The sequence below is a fragment of the Rhinichthys klamathensis genome, unplaced genomic scaffold (genome assembly GCF_029890125.1).
Source record: "Rhinichthys klamathensis goyatoka isolate OS25496 unplaced genomic scaffold, OSU_Roscu_1.1 h1tg000011l_1, whole genome shotgun sequence".
NCBI lineage: Eukaryota > Metazoa > Chordata > Actinopteri > Cypriniformes > Leuciscidae > Rhinichthys > Rhinichthys klamathensis.
In genome coordinates this window covers 4003250-4026338 of record NW_026606564.1, presented here as the reverse complement: position 1 = coordinate 4026338, position 23089 = coordinate 4003250, and the positions used below count along the sequence as shown (strand labels likewise).

Sequence of the window (23089 nt, the reverse complement as noted above, 5' to 3'; positions counted from 1 at the left end):
CAGGGAGCATAAATACAGGAGCTAACGAAATTATTAATGAGACAACAGGTGAACGGAATAATCAATCAAGGGAACGCTAGGAAACAGGGTCAAAATGAAAACTATATTAAACTGAATATATACTAGCAGTTTTGCACTTAGCATGGCACTATTAGCCCCTGGTGGTAGTTGTAAATGCACCACCCATTGACGGCCATTCAGCTTTATGTTGCTGTGACAAACTTTGTTGATGTAATTGTTCTGCTCCAATATAAACCTCTTTGGGTGAACCCGAAACCGGGTTACAGTGATTATACACTAAAAATAAAGGATCTTTATTGCCATCTATGGTTTCATGAAGACACTTTAACATCAATGGAACCATTCCATTGCATAAAGAGTTCTTTATAGTGGAAAAAGGTTCTTTAATTATTAAAATATTCTTCAATTTAAGAAAAATAAATGGTTCTTTTAAGAACTGTTCATTGAAAGATTATTTAGGGAACACAGATTGGTTCTTCTGGCTCTATGGCTATCAACTGCGAACATCTTTTTTTTGGGACCTTTTATTTTTAAGAGTGTAGGGCTACTTTAGGATTGAGAAGTTAACTAGTACTCAGCAAGTATAAAATGTTTTTTTTTTTTTTTTTTTTGAAAATATGTCGTTTTTTATATGCTCATTAGAATATGACAGTTCCACTGATAAAAAACAAAAAAAGTAATAAAAGATAATAGAGTAATTAACACATTTTGACTCCTCTGAATCCGGATGCGTATGTTTCTAGTTGATTTATTAAACGTTGAAATGTATTGGAAAGGCTCTGTGTGAATATGTCGCACTGCACCTTGGTTTAAAATACCTTCTGAAGTCTGAAATTTACCATGTCAACAGCATTGACCCCTATTTCAACTCTAATCCTTTATTTCATACTGAAGGCACAAAGGTATTTATTTTGATTAGTTCTTCAGCTCACTGTTTCCATTCTGAATGCTCACGGAGGATTTTTGAGATGTGCTTATCTTTTCATTTATTTGTTATTTTGCTCGGCTGCACAAAGTCGCTCTGCATAATTTTAATAAATATATTCTATATTGACTTAGCTAGCACCTATCTGACATATTACATGCTTATGGTATTAGGAAATCCATTTCCTCTTTTTTTAGCAGCCACTGTAATTTCAGGTCCTTATTAAATTTGGCTGAATGTCAGCAAAATAACAGAAATGACCTACCATTATCCAGAGAGTGTTTCCTGAGGCACCGCCGTTTGTGTATTCTTGGGAAAGTTCTGTTGAATCAACCTAGTGTTGGGATAGATGGCTTTATAGTCCATGAATCGAAACGCTGCCGGAAAACTCTCTGAATAGGGCGAGGGAATAAAAGTCCTAATGCATGCAATAGGCCTCATCATTCATTGGCTATTATCACAGATCCTGGAGCCTTTGAAAGAGACATTACCGAGATGGGATGTGAGCAGAATTCAAATATTGAAATTTTTCATTCTCTTGCTCACTCATATTCTTTCCCTGCAGCAAATGCAGCTATGCCTAGATTAGATTTGTAGTTCAACAAAGTCAATTTAGCCCTTGAAGATTGATTTTAGATCTAAAAAATGTCAATTCCGGCTGTCTCTGTAACTTTTTTTTTATCTGTTTTGATGTGTAAATGATAGAAAGAAGACATTTTGCTTGCGTTTAACACATAAAAAACTGTGCATGCTTTTGGTAACAGAAACTGGTAACAGCCTGCAGTGTGATAGATTAACTAAAACTGTTTAAATAGTATTTTACTTATTTTATACCTAGAAAACCTAAAATAAACGGTGACCTGTTATATGACCTACAATTTGCATTTATGTACAATAGATGCATTTTTAACTGTTATGCATCAGCTACTCAAAAGCAAAAATTAATGAACTGAAGTGTAATTTTTCCTTGTTTATTCAAGTGCCGATAAATTAATTACAAAGAGATGAACCAGACAAAACCTGCTAAGTTAGATATAATTATTTCATTTGCCAGATGTTTCTGTAAATTACAACGAGATATACGGAGTTCTATATAAATTCATAAAAGACATGTTTATAATATCAATCTTTAATCAATTTTAATCTATTTACAATATTAATCTCTATCTGTAAATGAAGATAGCTTGATTTTTTTAAAGAATAATAAGCAATCATTGACATCTTAGATGATCTTAGTATGCCTTGATGCAAAAATCTGCACACGTTTATGAAATGAATCTGCTTAACTTCACAGTAAATCAAATCCAGAAATGTTTCTCCCTGCTTTAAATGCACAAGATGAGCTGCAACTGATGTTAAAGACATCAGATCTATTTCCAACCGTGAAAGATGGTAAAATCATGCAATGCTGTTTCTCTGAGCTGATAGAGATCAGAGCATAAGGCTTTAGCTTGTTATAGATAAATGAATATTTCTGCAGATGAAATCTGTTCCGTAAGCAGTCTAAAGTAGAACAACTGAGTAGGGTGATAAATCAGTTAATGCATCAACTCATCACATTAGATATTTTGAAATTCTCCATTTTTCATGTATGCACAGAAACTTAGTCAATTGCAGTATTATTTGAGCTCACCTTATTCGTGCACTTGTTTCGTTTGAGGCCATTCATTCACTGCTCAGACTGAGCTATTATGACTCATAAAGAGTTCTAGCTCTTGATACTTTATGGAGCACTATTTACAGAATGCATAAACAAAACTTATGTCTGCCTAGATTTCCTTTGAGAATTTGTTGAGCGTTCAAAGCATCCAGGAATATGCCATTGCATGAAGCATGATGTTTTGATGAATGTATCTCCTGCATGAAAGCATCCCTTATGGCTAACTTAAATGTTTTTGCAAAGTGGGCCAAGACATCCATCAGGATTTACTCAAGCGGCTACATATGTGCCATTGCAATCTCTCAAGATGACAAAGGCTTGACCTATGAATATTAATGAAGTTATGTTTATTATTTAAATGTGTTGATCAGAGATCAGGTCCGTAAAGTATTTGCTATTTCCAAGATAAAACTGCAATGTGAACAATGTATTAACAACATGCAATTATTAAAGTAAAAATTTCAACATCAATTTTGTGTAATTATAATGCTCTCATTACAGTGATTTTAGGCAGGAATCATTCTTGCTGACCAATTCAATTGGCCAACTTTTGTAAGCGAATGCATAAATGCATGAATTATTGAGCACGACTGCATGAAAAATAACCTTTTTGCAATAAAATGTATGGAGTTCAGGGTTTTAACCTGCCCTGATACAAGTTTTTGGGTAACACTTTACAGTAAGGTCCATGTGTTAAAATGTTAATGCATTAGTTCCCTTTCACTCGAGAACGTCAGACGTAGTCGACGTCGACTGAATGGGGATCACGCTTAGGGAGTCTGTCTTATTCGTACTACTTTTTAATCAAGCCATTGCATTGGTGTGCGTGATTACATGCACCGCCCCGCTGCGCGGGTATAAACATGGAAGTGGACGCACGCACCAGTTGCCTTTTCGCTTCGGAGCTGATTGTATGTCTCTGAAGAGTACCATTGTTTAAACAAGAGTGTCGGTGTTCTTGCGGGAAGACTTCCCAGTGTTGGTGTTTACTGCGCGAGTGCAGCGGTGATCGCGAGCTTCTCAAGCTCTTAACTGCTGTTAACAGCATCACATTTCTATTTGTTTATGTGTTTGATGGTTGGTTGGAGGGCAAGAATTGAGTGCTTCACTGTTTCAGTTCACTGTTCAGTGTTGCTGCGGTCATTCCCTGTGTGCTCCAGCACTGGTGACGGTCCCATTTCCTAAAAGAGCAACACGGGTGCGTTTGCTTCTTTTAAAAAAAAAAGATGTCATTCCACCCGTGCGTTTCTGGATGCATTCGTTCCCTGTCTCTCTGAAACGGTCACAATTGTTGCATCACGTGTTTGGGCTTACAGCACGCTGAAGCAGCTTTTGTGGACAGTTCATGTTCCCATTGCAGGAATATGACTGTCGCGGTGTTGAGGTCGAGACTCGCCTTCGTCCGCGAGGTGCGAGTCCCCATTACCATGCCCCGCTTTCGGGTGCCGCGTGGGGTGGGTGATAGGAGGATAGTGTTGGATGTCTCGCCCGGTAACTATTCCCTGTGGGCTCCTCACTCCTCCCTTCCACCGTAGCCGTTGAAGTCCCCTGTGGAGCGTGCTAGTCCATCTGTAATGGGTGGGTCGGCCATTTTACCAGGGGCTCCCTCAGAGGACAGAAAGCCGATTGCAGCATCTGAGGGTGACCTGGCCTCTGGAGATGATGACTCGACTGTGTTATCTCCCTCTGGTAGGTTGGTTGGCTTACCAGAATCAGTGGAGGGTTCGGATGCAATCGGCTACCTGAAAGATAATCTCCCTAAGTGGATCCCTTCATTGGTGGACCGAGACATTGTCATTGAAAGGGCACATCGTGTGTATGATGGAGGAGAGGCTAACTTCAACAAGCCGTGCGCCCTCATCTTCAGATTACTGCGTTGGCAAGACAGATCAGCTATCCTTAAAGGGGCACGTCAAGTTTATCCAGTGAAGTACGCATCCAATGGAGCCACCCGATCTCTGACCGCTTCGGCACCAACAGCTATAGCATTATCCTGTTCTTCCCCTATACAGTCCAGCGACAACAGCAAAATGAAAGAGCTTCAGTTCTGCCATGAAGAAGGCTAAAGACATTGGCCTGGAGCCATTCCTCATCTATCCCACGCGGATTACACTGCAGTATAAAGGCGGAAAAAAGATGTTCGACACTATCCCGCTATCAAACGCACTTGTGTTCTTGAGTATCTATATCGTAGAAAGGTAGATCGCCCTAATCCAAGAAACACACCTAAAACAAGCCAATGTGGCACGATTTCAAAATAAACATTACAGATTAATTGCATCATCGTGCGCCCTAAATAAGACCAAGTGAGTATGCATCCTTCTTAACCGGAAAACATCCTGCAATGTAAATGTCACTGGAAATGATGAGAATGGAAGACTTGCTTTTGCCCGAGTTTGCATACTCAATTATAAATTAGCTTTCACATCCATATACTGCCAAATGAGCCTGACAGAGACTTTTTTTCTTACATTGGAAACAAACTGTTAGAACAAAATGACTGTTCTTTAGTGGTGGGGGGTAATTTCAATGCAGTCCTTAATCCATCTCTTGATAAATCTAATTCAGATGCAATAGCCACTCCTTCATCTAACATTATTGAATACGCTTCTCAAAGATCTAAATCTTGTTGATATTTGGCGTATGCAGAATGCTTCTGCTAGAGATTACACATTTTTCTCCAACAGACATAAGTCATTTTCCCGGATAGACTATATTTATCTTAAACTAGCCCAATTAGCCCAACCCTAATTGCAGGACATACGTCTATTACTATCATACCAATTCTACTATCTGATCACTCAGATTGCACTATTATGCAACATCGATCTGCCCAACATTAAGACAAAGGCCCCCAGGTGGCGTTTAAACACATCTTTACTAACTAACTCTGGATTTCTTAGTTCACTAAAGGACAATTAAAAGATTTTTTGGATATTAAAGGTGAACTAAGTAACTTTTTTACCTTAACCGAACAGCTTTGGAGTCATTGTAATGTTTATATAACTGATTTCGTGTTGAATGGTGGTCGTCTCGCACCCCCCTGGTGCCTGTGAGCCGCAAAACCACCCTTGCAACTTTGGGCCGGCGGGCCGCCGCCCTCTTTGTTAGGAAGTATCGTGTGATATCCGGTCTCGCGAGGTAACGAATTGCTTTACGGCAAAAAACAGATCTGATAAAATTCTGATAAAATGAGCATCAAACAGAAACAACCCGGCGCCGTATACATGTGGTGTTCGAGGCGCAGGGCGCTCACAGCTCTTAAAGGGGCCATACCTTATTTCCACTCGTTACAGCGTCCATCCTACTAAACAGGTACCGGTGTACAGGGAGAGGGGATCCGGCCGTGAGTGCGAGCCATCTCTGCGTGAGTGCTATTCACGACAGTACATGTACTCCACAGCGACTCTAGGGGTCGCTGTTTGACAAAAACGGAATTCCTACTTAGTGCTGCTTTAACAGAAAGGAATGCTCTAATCCACAAGTTTTATGGTAGGCCACAAAGTGTTTTATTCGTGGTTTCTGTATTTCATTCTCCTCAACTTTAGCTAAAACAAAAGCTTCCCAGATCACAAATCTTGAAAACAAAATAGAATCATTAGAGAACTTACAAAAACATAGCTTCTCAGATGATCAGTCTAAACTACTGGCATCTTTGAAAGATGAATACAATATAGTGGCCGTATCAAAGGCGGAATTTATCCTGCATAGAACTAGACAGCAATAAATACACTTGATGGCAAAATCACAACTAATCCGCAGGCCATTAATAATACATTCTTAACATTTTATGAAAATCTATACAAATCAGAGATTTCTTATGACGATGCTACCAGTATACATTTTCTTGACAAATTGGAGCTTCCCTGTCTCAAGCAAACTGACCAAGATGATCTGGAAGTTGCATTAGGGCTGGGTGAGCTACATAGAGCTGTGAAATGTCTCAATAAAGGCAAATCGCCTGGATTGGATGGTCTCCCACCAGAGCTTTATGTAGAACTCTGGGACATGGTTGGCACACTCATGCTGGATTCATTTAATTTTGCAATCAAGAGTGGGATATTTCATAGAGACCAAAAAATAGCACTCATCACCTTACTCTTGAAAAAGTGAAAAGATCCCTTTGAGTGCTCTAGTTTTAGACCAATATCCTCACTTACAAGTGATCTTAAGATATATGCCAAAGTACTTGCTCTGCGCCTGGAAAAAGTGATTCAATCTCTAGTCAATGAAGACCAAACAGGCTTTATCAAGGGACGCTATGCATCTGATAAAATGAGAAGACTGCTACACATTATAGATGTGGCAGAGACACACCCAAATCCTTGTGGTGGATTTTCACTTGACGCAGATAAAGCCTCCGATAGGATAGAGTGGAAATATATGTTGGCAGTATTGTAACGTTTTGGTTTCAGGCATCATTTTATAGCAATGATCAAGGCGCTATACCACTCACCTTCAGCAAGTGTTCTAACAGGTGACATAATCTCTTCTCCTTTTAACCTGCACTTTTATTTTGTCTTTCTCTGGAACCTCTAGCACAAGCCATTAGGCAATCTTCAGCTTCCCCTATGAAAATTGGTCACCATAGTCATATTATATCCCTGCATGCGGATGATATAATTTTGTTCTTAGATAACGTTGACACCTCTATTCACCCAGTCATTAGGGAATTTGCCTGTCAGTCTACAAAATTAATTGGACAAAATCTGCACTTATGCCTCTAAATAATATGCACACAAATGCTCCTATTCCCATCTATATCCAGACCAAAAGCGCTTTTACATATCTGGGCATTACAATCTATAAAAACATACATAAAATTAACAGAGACAACTTCAACACTATGCTAAGCAAAATAAAATTAGACATTCATAGATGGAGGAATCTAAAGACGTCTCTTCAAGGTAGAATTAATACAGTTAAAATGAACATATTGCCCCGTCTCAATTTCCTTTTCTTTATGTTACCACTCTGCCCCCCTCCAAATTACTTTAAAGACATTCACTCCATGACGGTTTTATTTGGGATGGGAGATGGCCTAGGGTTCGTTTGAATACACTGCAACGACCCTAATTGCTGGGTGGTTTGGCAGTATCAAACTTTGAACTTTATTATTGGTCATTTCAGATCAGAGCACTCAGCACATGGGTTGACCCACAGTCTACCACTGCATGGAGATTGATTGAATCTAAGATATTACCACACAAGCTGCAAGAAATCCTATTCTCTAGTGTAACAAATAAAACAATTAAAAATAATTTTGGGCCCATCATTGCAAACTCTATACAAGTGTAGAAGAAAGCAGAAAATTGGATGGGCGGCCCTTCTAAATTCTGTCAGAACATCTAATCAACCATTTAATCAACCATCTTGGTCATCTCTTGGAGTGAATACTTTAGGTAATATACTGTATATGACACTCAATGTCTTTGTTCCATACAAGACTTAAGAACACACTTTTCTCTTCCTGTGTCCTCCTATTTTGTTTACATTCAGCTAAGATCAGCCTTAAAAACTTGTGGAGTTCCCTGGAATTCTCCTCTCCCCTCGCATCCCATGTTACAATGGATTGCACAATTACTGGGCAGATCTTCTGTCTCTTTATTATATAGTGCACTAATTCAGCACAGTGCCAAGGCTCTACCAATTGAATCCATATGGAACAGGGAGTTGGGGAGTTTAAATATAAACCTAGATTGGGAGAGAATATGGTGCAATCTAAGTATGACTTCTAAGAACCTAGCTCACCAACTAATTCACTTCAAAACCATACATACTGTAGAGCCTACATCACACCTTATAAGAGATTCCAGATGAAATTACAAGCTACTAACAGCTGTCATATATGTAACACTGCTTCACCTGGAACGTTTTTACACATGTGTTGGGATTGTACAGTTATCTCTAAGTTCTGGTTGCATGTAAACTCAGTTGGAACGGACATACTTGACATTTTTTTATGTTCCTGATCCTGGTTTCTGTCTCCTTAATGATAATTCTGATATGAAGCGAATTCAGTTCAAAATGGTATTTGCCAGGTTTACCTCTGCAAAGAAAACAATTTTGAAAAACTGGTTTACTCCGGATATGTGTGTGGAATCATTCTGGATCCATAGCCTTGTCAACATTGTCAACCTTGAACATAAAAATGCGCAACTCAATAAGGCGCGACCAAGCGACTGTACAAGCTTGGAACTCTGTCCGTCCGTTCATTGCGGTTATAGGTGCACAGAACGCAAGCCTTAGGACCTCAGACCATCTCTTGTCTGTTTAGGAAATAAGCAGAAAGGGAAGGCTGTTTCCAAGCGAGGTTGGCCCACTGAATGGTGGCTGCCTTCATCTTGGTGAAAATCCCAAGATGCACGTGTCCACTTAGGTGGTGAGCTCCTCTGAAGTGAGTGTGTGCTCCCGCCTAGGCGTTGACACAGAGTGCTTCGCTAACAGATATTCTAGAGTTGGGGGCTGGGGCTGGGCGACACCCATAGTTGAACCGCTGCTTCCCGTGGGCTCCCTTCTCATGAAGCCAGTTTCACCGTGAGCCCGGTTCGAAGTGTCGGCTTGCTGCACCATTCCCCTCATATGGACTGGATACGTGCACAATTCTTGCTCCAGTAGAGTTCCCTCTTAACCGAACCCTGTTGAGTTCCTCCACACCCTCCGGCGACGGACGCGGCGGAGCATCCGAAGCCAGGCCTTGTGGAACCTGTGTTAGGCTGGGTCCATATGTTGCGATCCCTATGGTGATCCCACATGTGTATTCTTCCACAGTACGGCTCCCTGCGGCGAGCTCGTGTCTTCCCTCGGCAGGAGCCTGCTCTGCAGTCACTGTCCGGTTGGGTCTCCCCCTGTCACAGGCTGGAGTCACACCAGTGACATTCCATATGTTGTACTGCCCGGTCTTCCACCCAGTTCATATGTGTATTCTACACATGTTACCTCCCTTTGGGCAGGATTTGGCTTCCGCTGCGTCCCTTCCTTCCATGTACAGGGAACGCTTTCTCAGTGGTCCTGTAGGAACAGCAGTGACTTCCCTGGCCTAAAGCCCTGTCCCTTCTCCGCCTTAAAATGCAGGGGGATCAGGAGGCTTCTGTCTAGGCACTGGAGGGTGGCAGCACTAGTGGCGTTTTCATTAGATCCCCATTCAGTCGACTTCGACTACGTCTGACGTTCTCGACTGAAGGAGAGAACGGAGGACGTAGTCCCCTCGCCACTTCTGCTGGACCACCTCTGACTCTGGGGGCTGATCGACTCCTCAGCGAAAAAAGCAACTGGTGCTTCCGCGTTTATACCCGCGCTGTGGGGCGGTACGTGTAATCACGCACACCAATGTTGAATTGGCTTGATTAAATAGTAGTACGAAGAAGATAGGCTCCCTAAGCTTGATCCTCATTCAGTCGACGTCGACTATGTCCTCCATTCCCTCCTTCAGGGGTTGCATATGCAACCAGGAATTTAATATGAGCTAACATTGATCAGTATATTTTTTTACAGCTTTTATAAACCTTAAAAACATATTGAGCTTGACATTAACTAAGATTAATGCTATATAAGTAGTATTGTTAGTTCATGTTATCTAATGTAGTTAACTAATGTTAACAAATTAAACATTATTGTAAAGTGTTACCAGTTTTTGTTTTAATGAAATAAAATTGTAGCTCCACATCACAGAATGTCTATCTGATTTCACTTTAAAGCACACAAACAAGCAACAGAGAAGCAGAGAGCGTGTCTAAGAGTCGTGCACGGCACAGAACACTGTCGCTTTCCGTCACAGATGACAACTGTAACGACCACTCATAAAAACATAAAACTGGACAAAGATTGCTTCTCAAAACACACACTAACAAACTGAAACTCCTGCCAAGCAATTGGAGATGCTTTTGTTGTTGATGTATTCAGTTGGCCAAGGCGAATAGTCTCTCCTGCTACTATTGTAAATGGCAACTATGCCATTTAACAATGGTTATTTTGGAAAATAGTTTCAAGTTTGATTCTTGCTTTTAGCAAGTCGTGATATAATTTCCTTTTTTCTCTCAACACATTTCCAGTCCACTATCTGCTGTAGGCTGTCTAAACTCAAATACATAAATAAATAAATGATAATTAACCCTACTTAAAATTGATTAAAGAACGTTTTTCCACACAATTTAATTCATTTCATTCCGATTAAGTCAGCTCCATTGGGTCAACACACTTTAGTTGGATTAGGTCAATGTAGGTCAATGTTTAGTTGGATTAGGTCAATGCGATTAGGTTAATGTATAGTAAGATCAAATTAATTTTATTAGGTTTGTTTAACTAAGCCTTATTACATCTGTGCTACTTTAATTAATTTTTATTTTAGTTCACTGTAAATGATTGCTGGTTTAAAAAGTAAGTAACCTGGTTGCCTAAACTTCACTGAAACAAAAAATGTTAGTTAATACAAAGAAAGAGATTAGTTTAATCAGTGGAATTTCAAAATATGTTTTCTGAACAACATTAGTGAAAATAAGTTGATTTGACAAAAGGGAAAAAAAGTTGTGATGAATCATGAATATATTTTGTTACATTGTTGGTGCTATAATTGATTTAGTATTATTCACATTTAATCATTTAACATACTTTTTTTCCAAAGCGACTGACTTACAAATGAGAACTGTAGAAGAAATTAAATCAACTAGAGGGCAACATATGAAAGTGCTATGCCAAATCAAAAATTAATAAAACAAATTTTTTTTTAATAACTTTGATTGTTTTATAAGTATGTATATATATATATATATATATATATATATATTAGTGCTGTCAAACGATTAACATATTTAATCGCGATTAATCGCATTAATGTCATAGTTAACTCGCGATTAATCGCAATTAATCGCACATTTTTATCTATTCTAAATGTCTCTTGATTTCTTTTTGTCCCATTATTTTTTCTCATTTTAATGCTCTTATCAACATGGAAAAGTGGATCGGCTTGCTTTGTGCAAATGTTTTTATTTTTTATTTTTATTTTTTTATACATTTTATTTATAATTTTTTTACATTATTACAAAAAAAAGTAAAAAAATAAAATAAAAAAAAAAGCCCTCTCTCCACAAGCAAGGTATTGGCTATTCAAAAAAAAATAACAAAAATAAGCAGTAATAAACATAGATTTACAATTAGTCTGTGGTCATATCAAGTTGGGTCAGGATGTTCAGAAAAGGAGTCCAAGTCAGTTCAAAGACATCTAGTTTTCCTCGGATAGAGTGAAATTTTTTTGCTGGTGTGCAGTACGACAGGAGTTCATTGGCCCAGTGTTTTTGGCTGGGGGGGGTGACACTCTTCCAATCCTTCAGTATACACTTTTTGGCAGCCGTTGCTGCCAACAACACAAAATGCTTCATATTTGAGTTCAGCTTCAATAGGGTTATGTCCCCCAGTAACCAAATCCTGGGATCAGCATCCAGAGGCTGTCCACAAACCCGATAAATTACTGATATGATGTAAGCCCAGTATAGTTTCAAACGGGAACAACTCCATAGCATATGGACAAGAGTTCCGACAGAAATGGTGCATCTTTGACATTGATCGGAGATGTCATTTCCAAATTTACTTAACCTGTATGGTGTAAAATATGTTCTATGAAAAATATTGAATTGAATTTGTCTGTGTTTAGTAGACACCAATTTTGTTTGTGCCAATTCCAATAATCTGTTCCAATTCTCGTCTGTATAGGTACACCCAAGATCAGATTCTCAAGTTTTCAATTGTAGTTTTATACACTGTAGATATTAACCCTTTAATTCTGTTGTGCTTGGGATTAAAGATGCATTTTTCAAGCAAAGATTCCTCGGGTCTGTGTGGAAAAATATCTTTAGTTTGACTCTTGATCCAGCTTCTAATTTGAAAATATTTGAAGAAGTTATGTTTATCTATATCATAAATTTCTGACATTTGACTGAAACTTAAAAAGACATTATTAATATAAAGATCACTGACAATTTTTACTCCTTTTCTCTCCCAGTTTTGTAAAATTCCATCAGCTAGAGCTGCTGGAATGCTGGGATTATTTGTAAGAGGTGAATAAACCGATAATTTTATGTTTTGTCCGACTAATGCATGTAATTGCTGCCAGGCGTCAAATGTAACAGAAATTATTGAATTTTGTGTGATTGTTTTTAGTTTCTTTTTAGATTCCAAAAATGGTATAATAGTTAATGTATTATCCTGTAATTCAAATTGTTCGATTGACATCCATTTTACTTCATCTACTCTGCAATGAAACCCCACAAGGCACGAAGTTGTGCAGCCAAATAATACATTTTAAAATTTGGGAGATTCAAGCCACCTTTAGAATAAGGTGCCTGTAAGGTAAGGAGTTTGACTCTCTGTGTTTTGTTGTGCCACAGGAAGGAAGTAAGTGATTTATCTAATTCCTTGAAAAATGGCATAGGGACCTTCAGTGGTAAACACTGGAATAGGTAAATAAATTTGGGTAATAGATTCATTTTTATTGTGTTAATCCTTCCAATCAGGGATAGGGGGAGGGCCATCCATCTAAGTAACTATTTTTTTGATTTATTAAGCAATGAGGAGTAATTTTCTTCATATATTTTGTCACAAGTGCTACAGATATTGATTCCTAAGTATTTGAAGCCCTCATGTTTTTTTTATTGAAAACAACATTGGCATATACTGTGTTCAATTTCACACTAACATTCTCACTTGGAGCAAATAATCTCTCACACAATGTAACACTGTCCATCAATAAAAGGGTGAAAGAAATACTGACAGGTACTGATATTGACGAGGGGGCGGAGAATTCGCATCAGCTGTGTGTGTGTGTGTGCTTGGCCATCAAGTGGTGTTTCAAAATAATTAAATTCCTCTTCTTTATTTTAATTATACATGTATACCTCCTTTCCATTGTTTTTTTCTTTCTTTCTTTTTCTTGTTTCTAATATGTGATTCGAATGTTCTTAAATTTCATTGATATGAATGTTATCTATAATGCTCTTCATATCTTATGATGATTTGTAATAATTTAGAACAGTATATGTGAAACATTTATATCAACTGTATTATGTCATATAATTTTGAAAAAAAAAGAAAAGGGATGTTTCAGACTGGACGTGCTGCGATGATGATAGCTCAGTTCACAACGACAAAACACACAGATCACTTTGGTCTTGTCAATGGAACCATTTGGCAACTTTTTAAAAGTAAACTTTCAATTCAGAATCTTATTGGCATCCATTTCGGCGTCTCGCGCTCGTCATCCACTTAAAACGCAACGTTAACCAACTATTTGGCCGGCTCGCAAGCCCAAACGAGTGTGTGCGGCGTCGTGCCTGTTGTTTTGTTTCCGGTCTAGCTAGATACGCTTGCGCTTTGGTCGACGAAGCAACAAAACGTCGCGCAAGCCATTTAAATGAATGGGTTTCAAAGCACCGCGCCGCGCCGCACATGCCGCGTCCTGATAAAAAGCATGTGAAAAAAAACTACAAAGTTTGCTAGGCCAAAAAGGCCGTTAATCGCGCGATAAAAAAATTAACGCCGTTAAAATGGGTTTGCGTTAACGCCGTTAATAACGCGTTTAACTGACAGCCCTAATATATATATATATACTTATATATATATACGTTCCACCACATCCCAAAGATGCTCTATTGGGTTGAGATCTGGTGACTGTGGGGGCCATTTTAGTACAGTGAACTCATTGTCATGTTCAAGAAACTAACTTGAAATGATTCGAGCTTTGTGACATGGTGCATTATCCTGCTGGAAGTAGCCATCAGAGGATGGGTACATGGTGGCCATAAAGGGATGGACATGGTCAGAAACAATGCTCAGGTAGGCCGTGGCATTTAAACAATGCCCAATTGGCACTAAGGGGCCTAAAGTGTGCCAAGAAAACATCCCCCACACCATTACACCACCACCACCAGCCTGCACAGTGGTAACAAGGCATGATGGATCTATGTTCTCATTCTGTTTACGCCAAATTCTGACTCTACCATCTGAATGTCTCAACAGAAATCGAGACTAATCAGACCAGGCAACATTTTTCCAGTCTTCAACTGTCCAATTTTGGTGAGCTCTTGCAAATTGTAGCCTCTTTTTCCTATTTGTAGTGGAGATGAGTGGTACCCGGTGGGGTCTTCTGCTGTTGTAGCCCATCCGCCTCAAGGTTGTGCGTGTTGTGGCTTCACAAATGCTTTGCTGCATACCTCGGTTGCAACGAGTGGTTATTTCAGTCAAAGTTACTCTTCTATCAGCTTGAATCAGTCGGCCCATTCTCCTCTGACCTCTAGCATCAACAAGGCATTTTCGCCCACAGGACTGCCGCATACTGGATGTTTTTCCCTTTTCACACCATTCTTTGTAAACCCTAGAAACGGATGTGCGTGAAAATCTTTCCCATTCTGACATTCAGTTTGGAGTTCAGGAGATTGTCTTGACCAGGACCACACCCCTAAATGCATTGAAGCAACTGCCATGTGATTGGTTGATTAGATAATTGCATTAATGAGAAATTGAACAGGTGTTCCTAATAATCCTTTAGGTGAGTGTATATATATATTTTTTAATCAAATTAAAATATGTATTTGTTTTTGTTTACAAGTACAAATACAAGTACATCAATAACAAGTGGCAAAATAAAAATCTGCCCATCTTGGCATACAGAATTTATCTGTCATTTCAAACCTTTTATTACTCACACACAAGAATGAGTTTAGCAATGATTGAGGTAAAAAGTTGAAAAAAAGAAGTGACGAACTCTCTTTATATTGGCTTGACTGAAACCAGACACGGCACCATTAGCTGCTGGTGGATAAATTGAAGTTGTGCTGACCAGGTAAAACCACTTAAAAACAGGAGCTGGTGCACTTACTAAAGGCCTATCATTTACTAGCAACTGCTGACAGCCTCTGGGTTATTAATAGATCTTGCCGAAATGAAAGTAAACACAACCTTAGCTTGGAGGTACTGTCTGTCTTCTTTAATGTGCCAGGTAATAATGGCTGTACTTAGTTTCCTCACAAAGATAAATTGGCACAGCCTAAGAGCGCTAGGAAACTCTACCATTCTGGCTAAATGAAAAACTCATCCCAGGGGAAGAAATATTTTAAAACATCTTAGGGAAGCACTGTTCAGTTGTGTTAGTCAGCAGAACCGCACCATAAAAAATGAGCTGTTTAGATAAATCAATTAGGTAAAGAATAGCAGTGCATCTCCATTTCCGCAAGTTGCTAAGCTATTCTATCTCACTTGTGGCATTGTATAATGTTGGGCAAGTCTATATATTCCAAATAGTGTTATTTGAAGGTTTATTCCAGTGTCTTGCCTCATATACTGCCATTGTAAGTGCATTATCGTAAACATGATTTTAGGTTGCATTTACTAATGTATGAAAGACAATTCGAAATTATTTTCTATAGCACAGATGAGCTTATATTTATATTTAGCTATAACAATTGTGTCCTCCAAAATATATATATTTTTTTGTTGTTCCAACATTGCAAAAATGATCTTCTTAAAGGGATAATAATAATAAAAATTGCACATTTACTTTCAGAAAACAAACAAATATATTTTAAAGAATGCTACAATGTTTTTATACAGTAAAATGATAGTCATTGCAGTCCAGTGTTGTTCCTCACTCCATTGACTTCCATTGTATGGACAAAAACAGTTCTTGAAAATATCATAGTTGTGTTTCATTGCAGGTTTGTAATGACATGAGGTTGAGTAAATGATGACAGAATTTACGTTTTTTTGGGTGGATTTATTTTCAAGTTCAGAATCTTTGAAAAGAGTTATAATTACTGCAGAAACAGCATTACATATTGAGGCTCTAGTTATCATTGAATGTATCTAATGCAAGTGTATAACAGCATTGTCACATTTGTTTTAAGCATAAACAAGTTTAAAATAAGTGGAAAATATGCTTTTTGCAGTATAACAAAATAAACAATGTTCTGTGATGATGGGTCCTTAACTCAATCTGCTTGCAACCACATCATTCTCTGTAGGGCACAGATGATTGGTTCCTGCTGTATCAATAGCCAATGAGCTCTCTGTTCAACCTTCAAATGCTCAGTTAGCATTTGCCTTAACAGTGCAGCACACTTTCAGAAGCCCTCCACCTTCCCCAGCTCCACCTGTATATAAAATGAGACAAAAAGATAAAGTCATTAAGCCATATGCTGATATATTTTCCATGGAACGCAAAAGAAGACATTTTGAAGACAACTCTTTTCCATAGACCACCGCTGACCATACATGTTCTATTTCTATAAAGTAGAATGACTGCTGAACTGTATTTCCAAGTCTTCTGAAAAGAAACTAAATTAAATTTCCATAAATTATTAACTAGAATTCTTCATTCATTGTATTCAAATACAGTGAAATGTGGGCTATTGCAGAGAATTTTCAGTTAATATCAGCTTAAATTTCAGTCTGTTTGTCACACAAATGATAGCTGGAATGAAGCACACGGGTTATAGGACTATTTTAGTTTGACAGTCATGTTCAAGATGTAGAAAAGAGCCGCATGAATATTCTTCAAATTTTCTTCTTTTGTTTTCCACTGAAAAAAAAAGAAAAGCATATGGGTTTTCATTTCTCGGTGAACTATCCCTTTAGGTTTCTCAGCAGAGAAGTCATCATTAAGGGTTGTTACAGTATATTCAGCTGAACAATGTCTCAGAAACTCTATGAATGGTAATGTAATGGTGCACAGAGCAGAGGAAGGTAGATGGCTGGGAATTAATGCCTGCACTTTGAAAGCGGGTCTGCTCTTTCTGATGAAACCGGTGTTCTTTACAAAGCGTCTGGAAAATGGATTTTTCCACAGGTGCCAATAGCTTCTCTAAATGGCCACGTGCTCTAATATGTCTTGATGATTGACCACTTTCCTGAGCCCTGCAGGGGAGAGTTTCACAGGCTCAAGCTGCAGGGAATAAAAGCGTCAGGACTGTGAGATGGAGGACGGTACTGAGGCTGTGGAGGTGCTTTTATATAAGGCATGGGAGCATGTGTGCATTTAAACTGTGATGGGACTTTATTTACTTCAAACTCATCTCTGATTTAGGGATTTCATTTCACACAAACTATTCATTGCTTACCTGTAAAGCTTGTTTCTGTTCTATATAGAGCATCTTCTATGTTGTTAGTCCTGGTCTTTCTCACTATCTATCTACACCCAGATTATGTTCTACACACAGGTGCTTCATTTCCCTTTTTGAAAGAGATATTAGCTTTTGGGGACCTATAATGTGGATTATTTGAATGGATGTTTTATCAACCACTTCTTTTGGAATAAAGACATTTACCCATGGGTAAATAGGGTCATTTGAGTACTGACATCATGATTTTATGTTGCCAGGATTCAGTCGGGGTCGTACCTGAGCACCGGCTGGTTCACGCTCATTCTGGCCATGGACATGTGCAAGGAGATCCGAGTCTACGGCATGATCAATGACACATACTGCAAGTAAGACTGACATGCAATCTATCACTTGACAGTGGTCTTTAAAGCAGTTTCGCCTGTTTTCAGGGTGTAATAGGACAGCAGAGCTAATACAAGAGCAGTTGTCTGTAATAATACAAACATACACACCAATATCTTAGGTTCAAAATTGGAGTCATGAGGTGTATTTTTTTTTAAATTATCTTAATATGTTCAATAGATTCACTTAGAAGTTTTTTGCACAAAAAAACGATCAAATATTTGCAAAAAAAAGATTATTTTTAACTTTCATTCTGACACTGTCTGAAATAATCTGTTTCAAGTGGGTGGCTCCTTTAAAGAGTTAGTTCACCCAAAAATAAAAATTCATTAATTACTCACCTTCGTGTTGTTCCTGACACGTAAGACTTTCGTTCATCTTCCGAACACAAATGAAGATCTTTTTAATGAAATCTAGAGCTTTCTATCCCTCCATTGACAGCATACGCGACTACCTTTTTCAAACCCCAGAAAGATTGTAAAGACATTATTAAAGTAATCCATGTGACTCCAGTGGTTTAGCCTCAATTTTATGAAGGTTTGGTGGTAAGGGTGGGTTAAGGGGTAAGAGAAGGTCAACAATGTAATTATGGATGTATGAATTACAGCTGTAATTACATGCTGGTATTTTTTTCAACTATAAGTACAATGTAAAAATGTATGGACACAATAAGTGCAATGTATCAAATGATTCATTTAAATGTTACTGCATAGTAGTTAAAGACACTTAATATAAAGCGGGACCGAAGTTTCTTTGCAACTTTCCAACTCTTCTACAAATCTCGCAAACAAACAAGCCATTTTTGGACCTTGGTTATATAAAGGCTTTTTGTACTGTGGAGGACATTTTAAACTATATTGCAGGATATTGTAATGGTACAAAGACCTTTTGTATGTACAACATTTGATTTCTCATGTCATGACCCCCTTTAGGACCATTGTAACGTTGCAATATGTTGAACACCAAAGCAAAGTCTGAACACATTATTTAGTACTATTTATTTATTTACTGCACTCATTTTTGGTGTTCAAAATGTTCCTTCTGTTGTTTTCTCACACATTCCCCTGCATGTCTCCTGAGTCCTGACATTGTTATTCAATAGTTCTTTAGCAGCATAAAAGCCCTTTTATCATGAATCTCTCACTATGATTCCATTTTGATGATAGTGTCCTTAACAACCTCACAACCCCCCTACTGCAGATAGACATAAGCAAAGCACACAATAATGGGATTAGAGTGTTTGTAAAGTAGCTATTATAGTCTGTTTTCCCAACCATTTATTCATTTCGCTCTCCCTTTCAAAACAATGAGCAATTTTCATTCCAAAGCAACTCCCAGTCACCTGTAAAGACTGGCAAATGAGAAAACAGTGGCTCCAACAAAGTCATTTTCATGAAAGGCAGTTCAGCTGGGAAGTATCTATTTTAGCATAATGTGCTGAGCTGTTGTTGCAATTGACCTTGCTGGATCTCTTGTAATTAAAATTCAACAGGTGCTACTGGGAGAGAAAAATTGAATCTATTTGAGAGCAAAAAAAAAGTCTTCAGAGCTACCATTTCTCAGCGGGAATTCTCCTTATGGACTCAGTCTTTGAATTAAAAAGTAGCAATGAGTTAAAGCTTCCGCAAAATCAAAACTGCTACAGTACGTGCTTCATAGACTTTATTGTGCGTGATTCATCAGTGCATTCCAGGAAAAAATGTCCTTGTTTTTCTTTTTTCATATTTTTTTTTCCTAATGGTTTTTTCAGTTTCACTCAAGAGATACGTGAAGCTGTCCGATGGTCCACTTTAAACATTCCACTAAATAACTTGTCAACTACATGTCAACTAACTTTCATTAGAGTATTAGTAGGCTGTTAGGTCAGGGTTCGGGTTAGTAGAATACACTGACTTGTAGTTGCTGTAACGTGAATTGGCTGTAGAGACAAAACACACAAAATAGGAACATAGCACAGAGAAAACAAAACCAAACTGATCAAACACGTAAAGGCCCTTTCACACTGAGCACGACGCAATAAAGCTAAGCGAATCACAGACAAACGGAACATTCACACTGAATGTGAAACGATTGATTGCCTTCAGCTAATTCACGCCTGAACAATAGACCGTTTACCCACCGAGAATACATTTTTCCTCATGTGTGTATCTCGTAGGTTTTTCTATTTGGCTTTAACCTGCACAACATACAACAGTAAATTAAGATAAATAAAGTTTGGTACTACACAGAAACCATCATCGAGTGCGTGTAAAAACTTCAGACTGCGATCTAAAGTGGATTTTGGTTAAATAATGGGCATACGTGCATTATTATTTTTATAATAAACTGAACGTTTACACCTGCTTAGCATTTCTCATGTAAGACATGAAAATACATGAAAAACACATACAGAGCATATATCGTCATACTCATATATTTATTTGGCTTTACATTTCATCTGTAGAAATGTTTCTCTTATAGTTGTTTATGTGCGGAACTCAGAACGAGGAAATGAACACAACGTCGTCATTCGGAAGGGCAGGAGTTATGAGCACATAATACGACTGACAGCTCTAGAGCGAATGAGCTCTTTGACTCATAACAGACACGGGCAGAAGAAAACACCATTTCAAGCTCTTCATATAATATCATACGGGGGAAAATTGAGTAGAAAATGATCATCTGTATAAAGAACATGTGAGCATGAATCTGTTCTCAGACACCAATAATTAAAATAACTCAAAATCCATTCTCTTCTGGAATTCTTTTCTTCTGTGTTTACACAGGATTTAAAAACAGTGCCACCACTCTAACATTTTTTTGCAACAGTAGCGGCTCGGGGAAGCTCAAATCTAATTGGACGGCTTGTTTACTCGAGGGCCACGGGGGAAAAAATCGACACACTGGTCGGAAAAAAAGTCGTGCTTTGTCGCGCTGCGATTGATCGCGCCAGTTGTGAAAAACTCCATAGGGATCTATTGTTTTGATTCAAGAGCGTCATCGCAACGTACATTCGTGTCGCGTCACGCTTAGTGTGAAAGGCCCTTACAGTGGCAAAGTTACTTATAGTCAGTAGAACGTCGAAAGTGGACCATCGAAATAAAGAGTAACTTAAAATAGTTGTTAACGCCTTTTAAAATATAGGATAGTGAAAATGGCACTTTAATTGTCATGAAATAACAAAATAACAATTTCTTCCATTCTTTTCTTTTTTACTTTAGATCAGAAGGCTACCGGAAGGTCCCCTACCACTACTATGAAGCAGGAAGTCGTGACGAATGTGCCGAATACCTCTTGCACGAGAGCGCTCCTTACGGCGGGCACCGCTTCATCACAGAGAAGGCTGTTTTTGCCAAGTGGGCAAAGACGCACCCCATTAAGTTTTTCAGTCCGGAATGGCAGCTGTCATGACCAAGACTCCCATTCCTTCAGAATATTCCTTAACACTACGGCCTTGTTGGCTCTTTCCCCCTCCATCTTAAAGTAACACACATGAAACTTGTCATGCAGTGTCTAAACGAAACATTCGAATGCGATTTCAAATGGTAGCTGTCCAAGTGTCCCATCGTGACCATGAGGAGAGGTCTCTAATGAACCTGGTGTTAATCCTGGTGTGATCGAATAGTGGATTTAGCATGTTCTCATGTTGTTCACAATCAAGTAGTATATTTCTTTCAGAGTACATACACTTATTGCAGAAAGAATGGGCTCAGTAGAAAATCACGTCCTTGTTTTATCTTAAATCACCTCACATTAGGGCTGGCCGATATACCAAATTATACATACAAATTAGAAAATAATTGTTCAGCCTTTTGATGATATTCTCTATTCATTTCTATACATATATGTGCTCTGAAATGGCTTAGAGGTCATCCACTCAAATCATGTTTTGAGTTTACAAATTTGAAGCACACGGCAGTGGAAGAAAAAACGGGACTTTTAAATTGAAATTGTTCAATTGTTTTTAGAATATCGTGTCACGTGCGAGACGCTGCAAAAGACGTAAGAACAATGGCCAAACACGCCCTGGAAACGTGTATGAACAGCCCTTTTCAAGGGAGAATTTATTTTATTATTATTTTTCAGTTATATCAAACTATTTCAACAGCGATTGTAGCCAGTTAGACTCAAAATAACAGTAAAAATCTGTGTTAAACATTTTTTCTAAAACCTAAGGAAAAATGGTATTTAACGATGTTAATAATTCATGTGAACCAATTTATCTACATATATATTTTTTTATAGACAGCCATTGCTGCAATTAGATTCAAATGATTAATGCAAGTAAAATACTGTAAAAATCTGTGCAAAATTTTTCACCAAATAAACCCAAATTAGAACGATATTTAACCATATATATATAAAAACAAAACAAATAGCAAACAAACTGCAGAATCAGAATTTTAAATCAACCGATTTACAGAAACGAATGAAGTTTTTGCCACTAAAGTCTAAATCAAATATGCTATTAAAACATTTCTGTATAAACACTGTCATACTCGAGTATGACACAGTCTTTAGGAAACACAATGGCTAAATTAAAAGCACATTAAATTATGAATATATTGTGAAAATTTGATATATATCTCCCAGCCCTAGTTTATTTTCGTCTCATAGACAAGTACTGGACTGAAACCAATCTTAGGGCATTCTTTTGTCAAACATTTTACCCCTGTACAAAACCCATAAAAACCTTTAGCCTCAAATCCTAAAAATTCCCAAAGTGACTCGCATAACTTCCTTTAAACCGCTTAATAGGTCATTCAGAACTTATTATCTCCTGTTTTTACTTGTGCAAATGAATACCTGAGTAGAATCCAGGTGGTTGTTGATCTGAGACAGTAGAATATAAAGTGATTTTCTGTTGTTATGTGCCATGACAAGAAAGCAGCCGTTGCTTACGATATGCAGGACTACTGTCGACAAAAGACACGAGGAACGATTCAGAGCGAGTGAATGTGGATGTCAAGACTGTGCCTGTATGAAGTGTAGCATTTCGGTGCAACTCAGCAACCTATC

The 23089-nt window shown here is 38.2% G+C and overlaps 1 protein-coding gene across 1 annotated transcript in view; it reads left to right on the top strand.

The window, feature by feature from the left end:
* The window catches only part of st6galnac3 (ST6 (alpha-N-acetyl-neuraminyl-2,3-beta-galactosyl-1,3)-N-acetylgalactosaminide alpha-2,6-sialyltransferase 3), a 94849-nt gene extending 73207 nt beyond the window's left edge, over positions 1-21642 (top strand). The window contains exons 4-5 of the mRNA XM_056264396.1: positions 17968-18075; positions 21292-21642. Coding sequence (XP_056120371.1) covers positions 17968-18075; positions 21292-21481 — 298 coding nt within the window. The 3' untranslated portion in view covers positions 21482-21642. The remainder of the gene's footprint in view (positions 1-17967; positions 18076-21291) is intronic.
* Positions 21643-23089: the final 1447 nt, after the last annotated feature.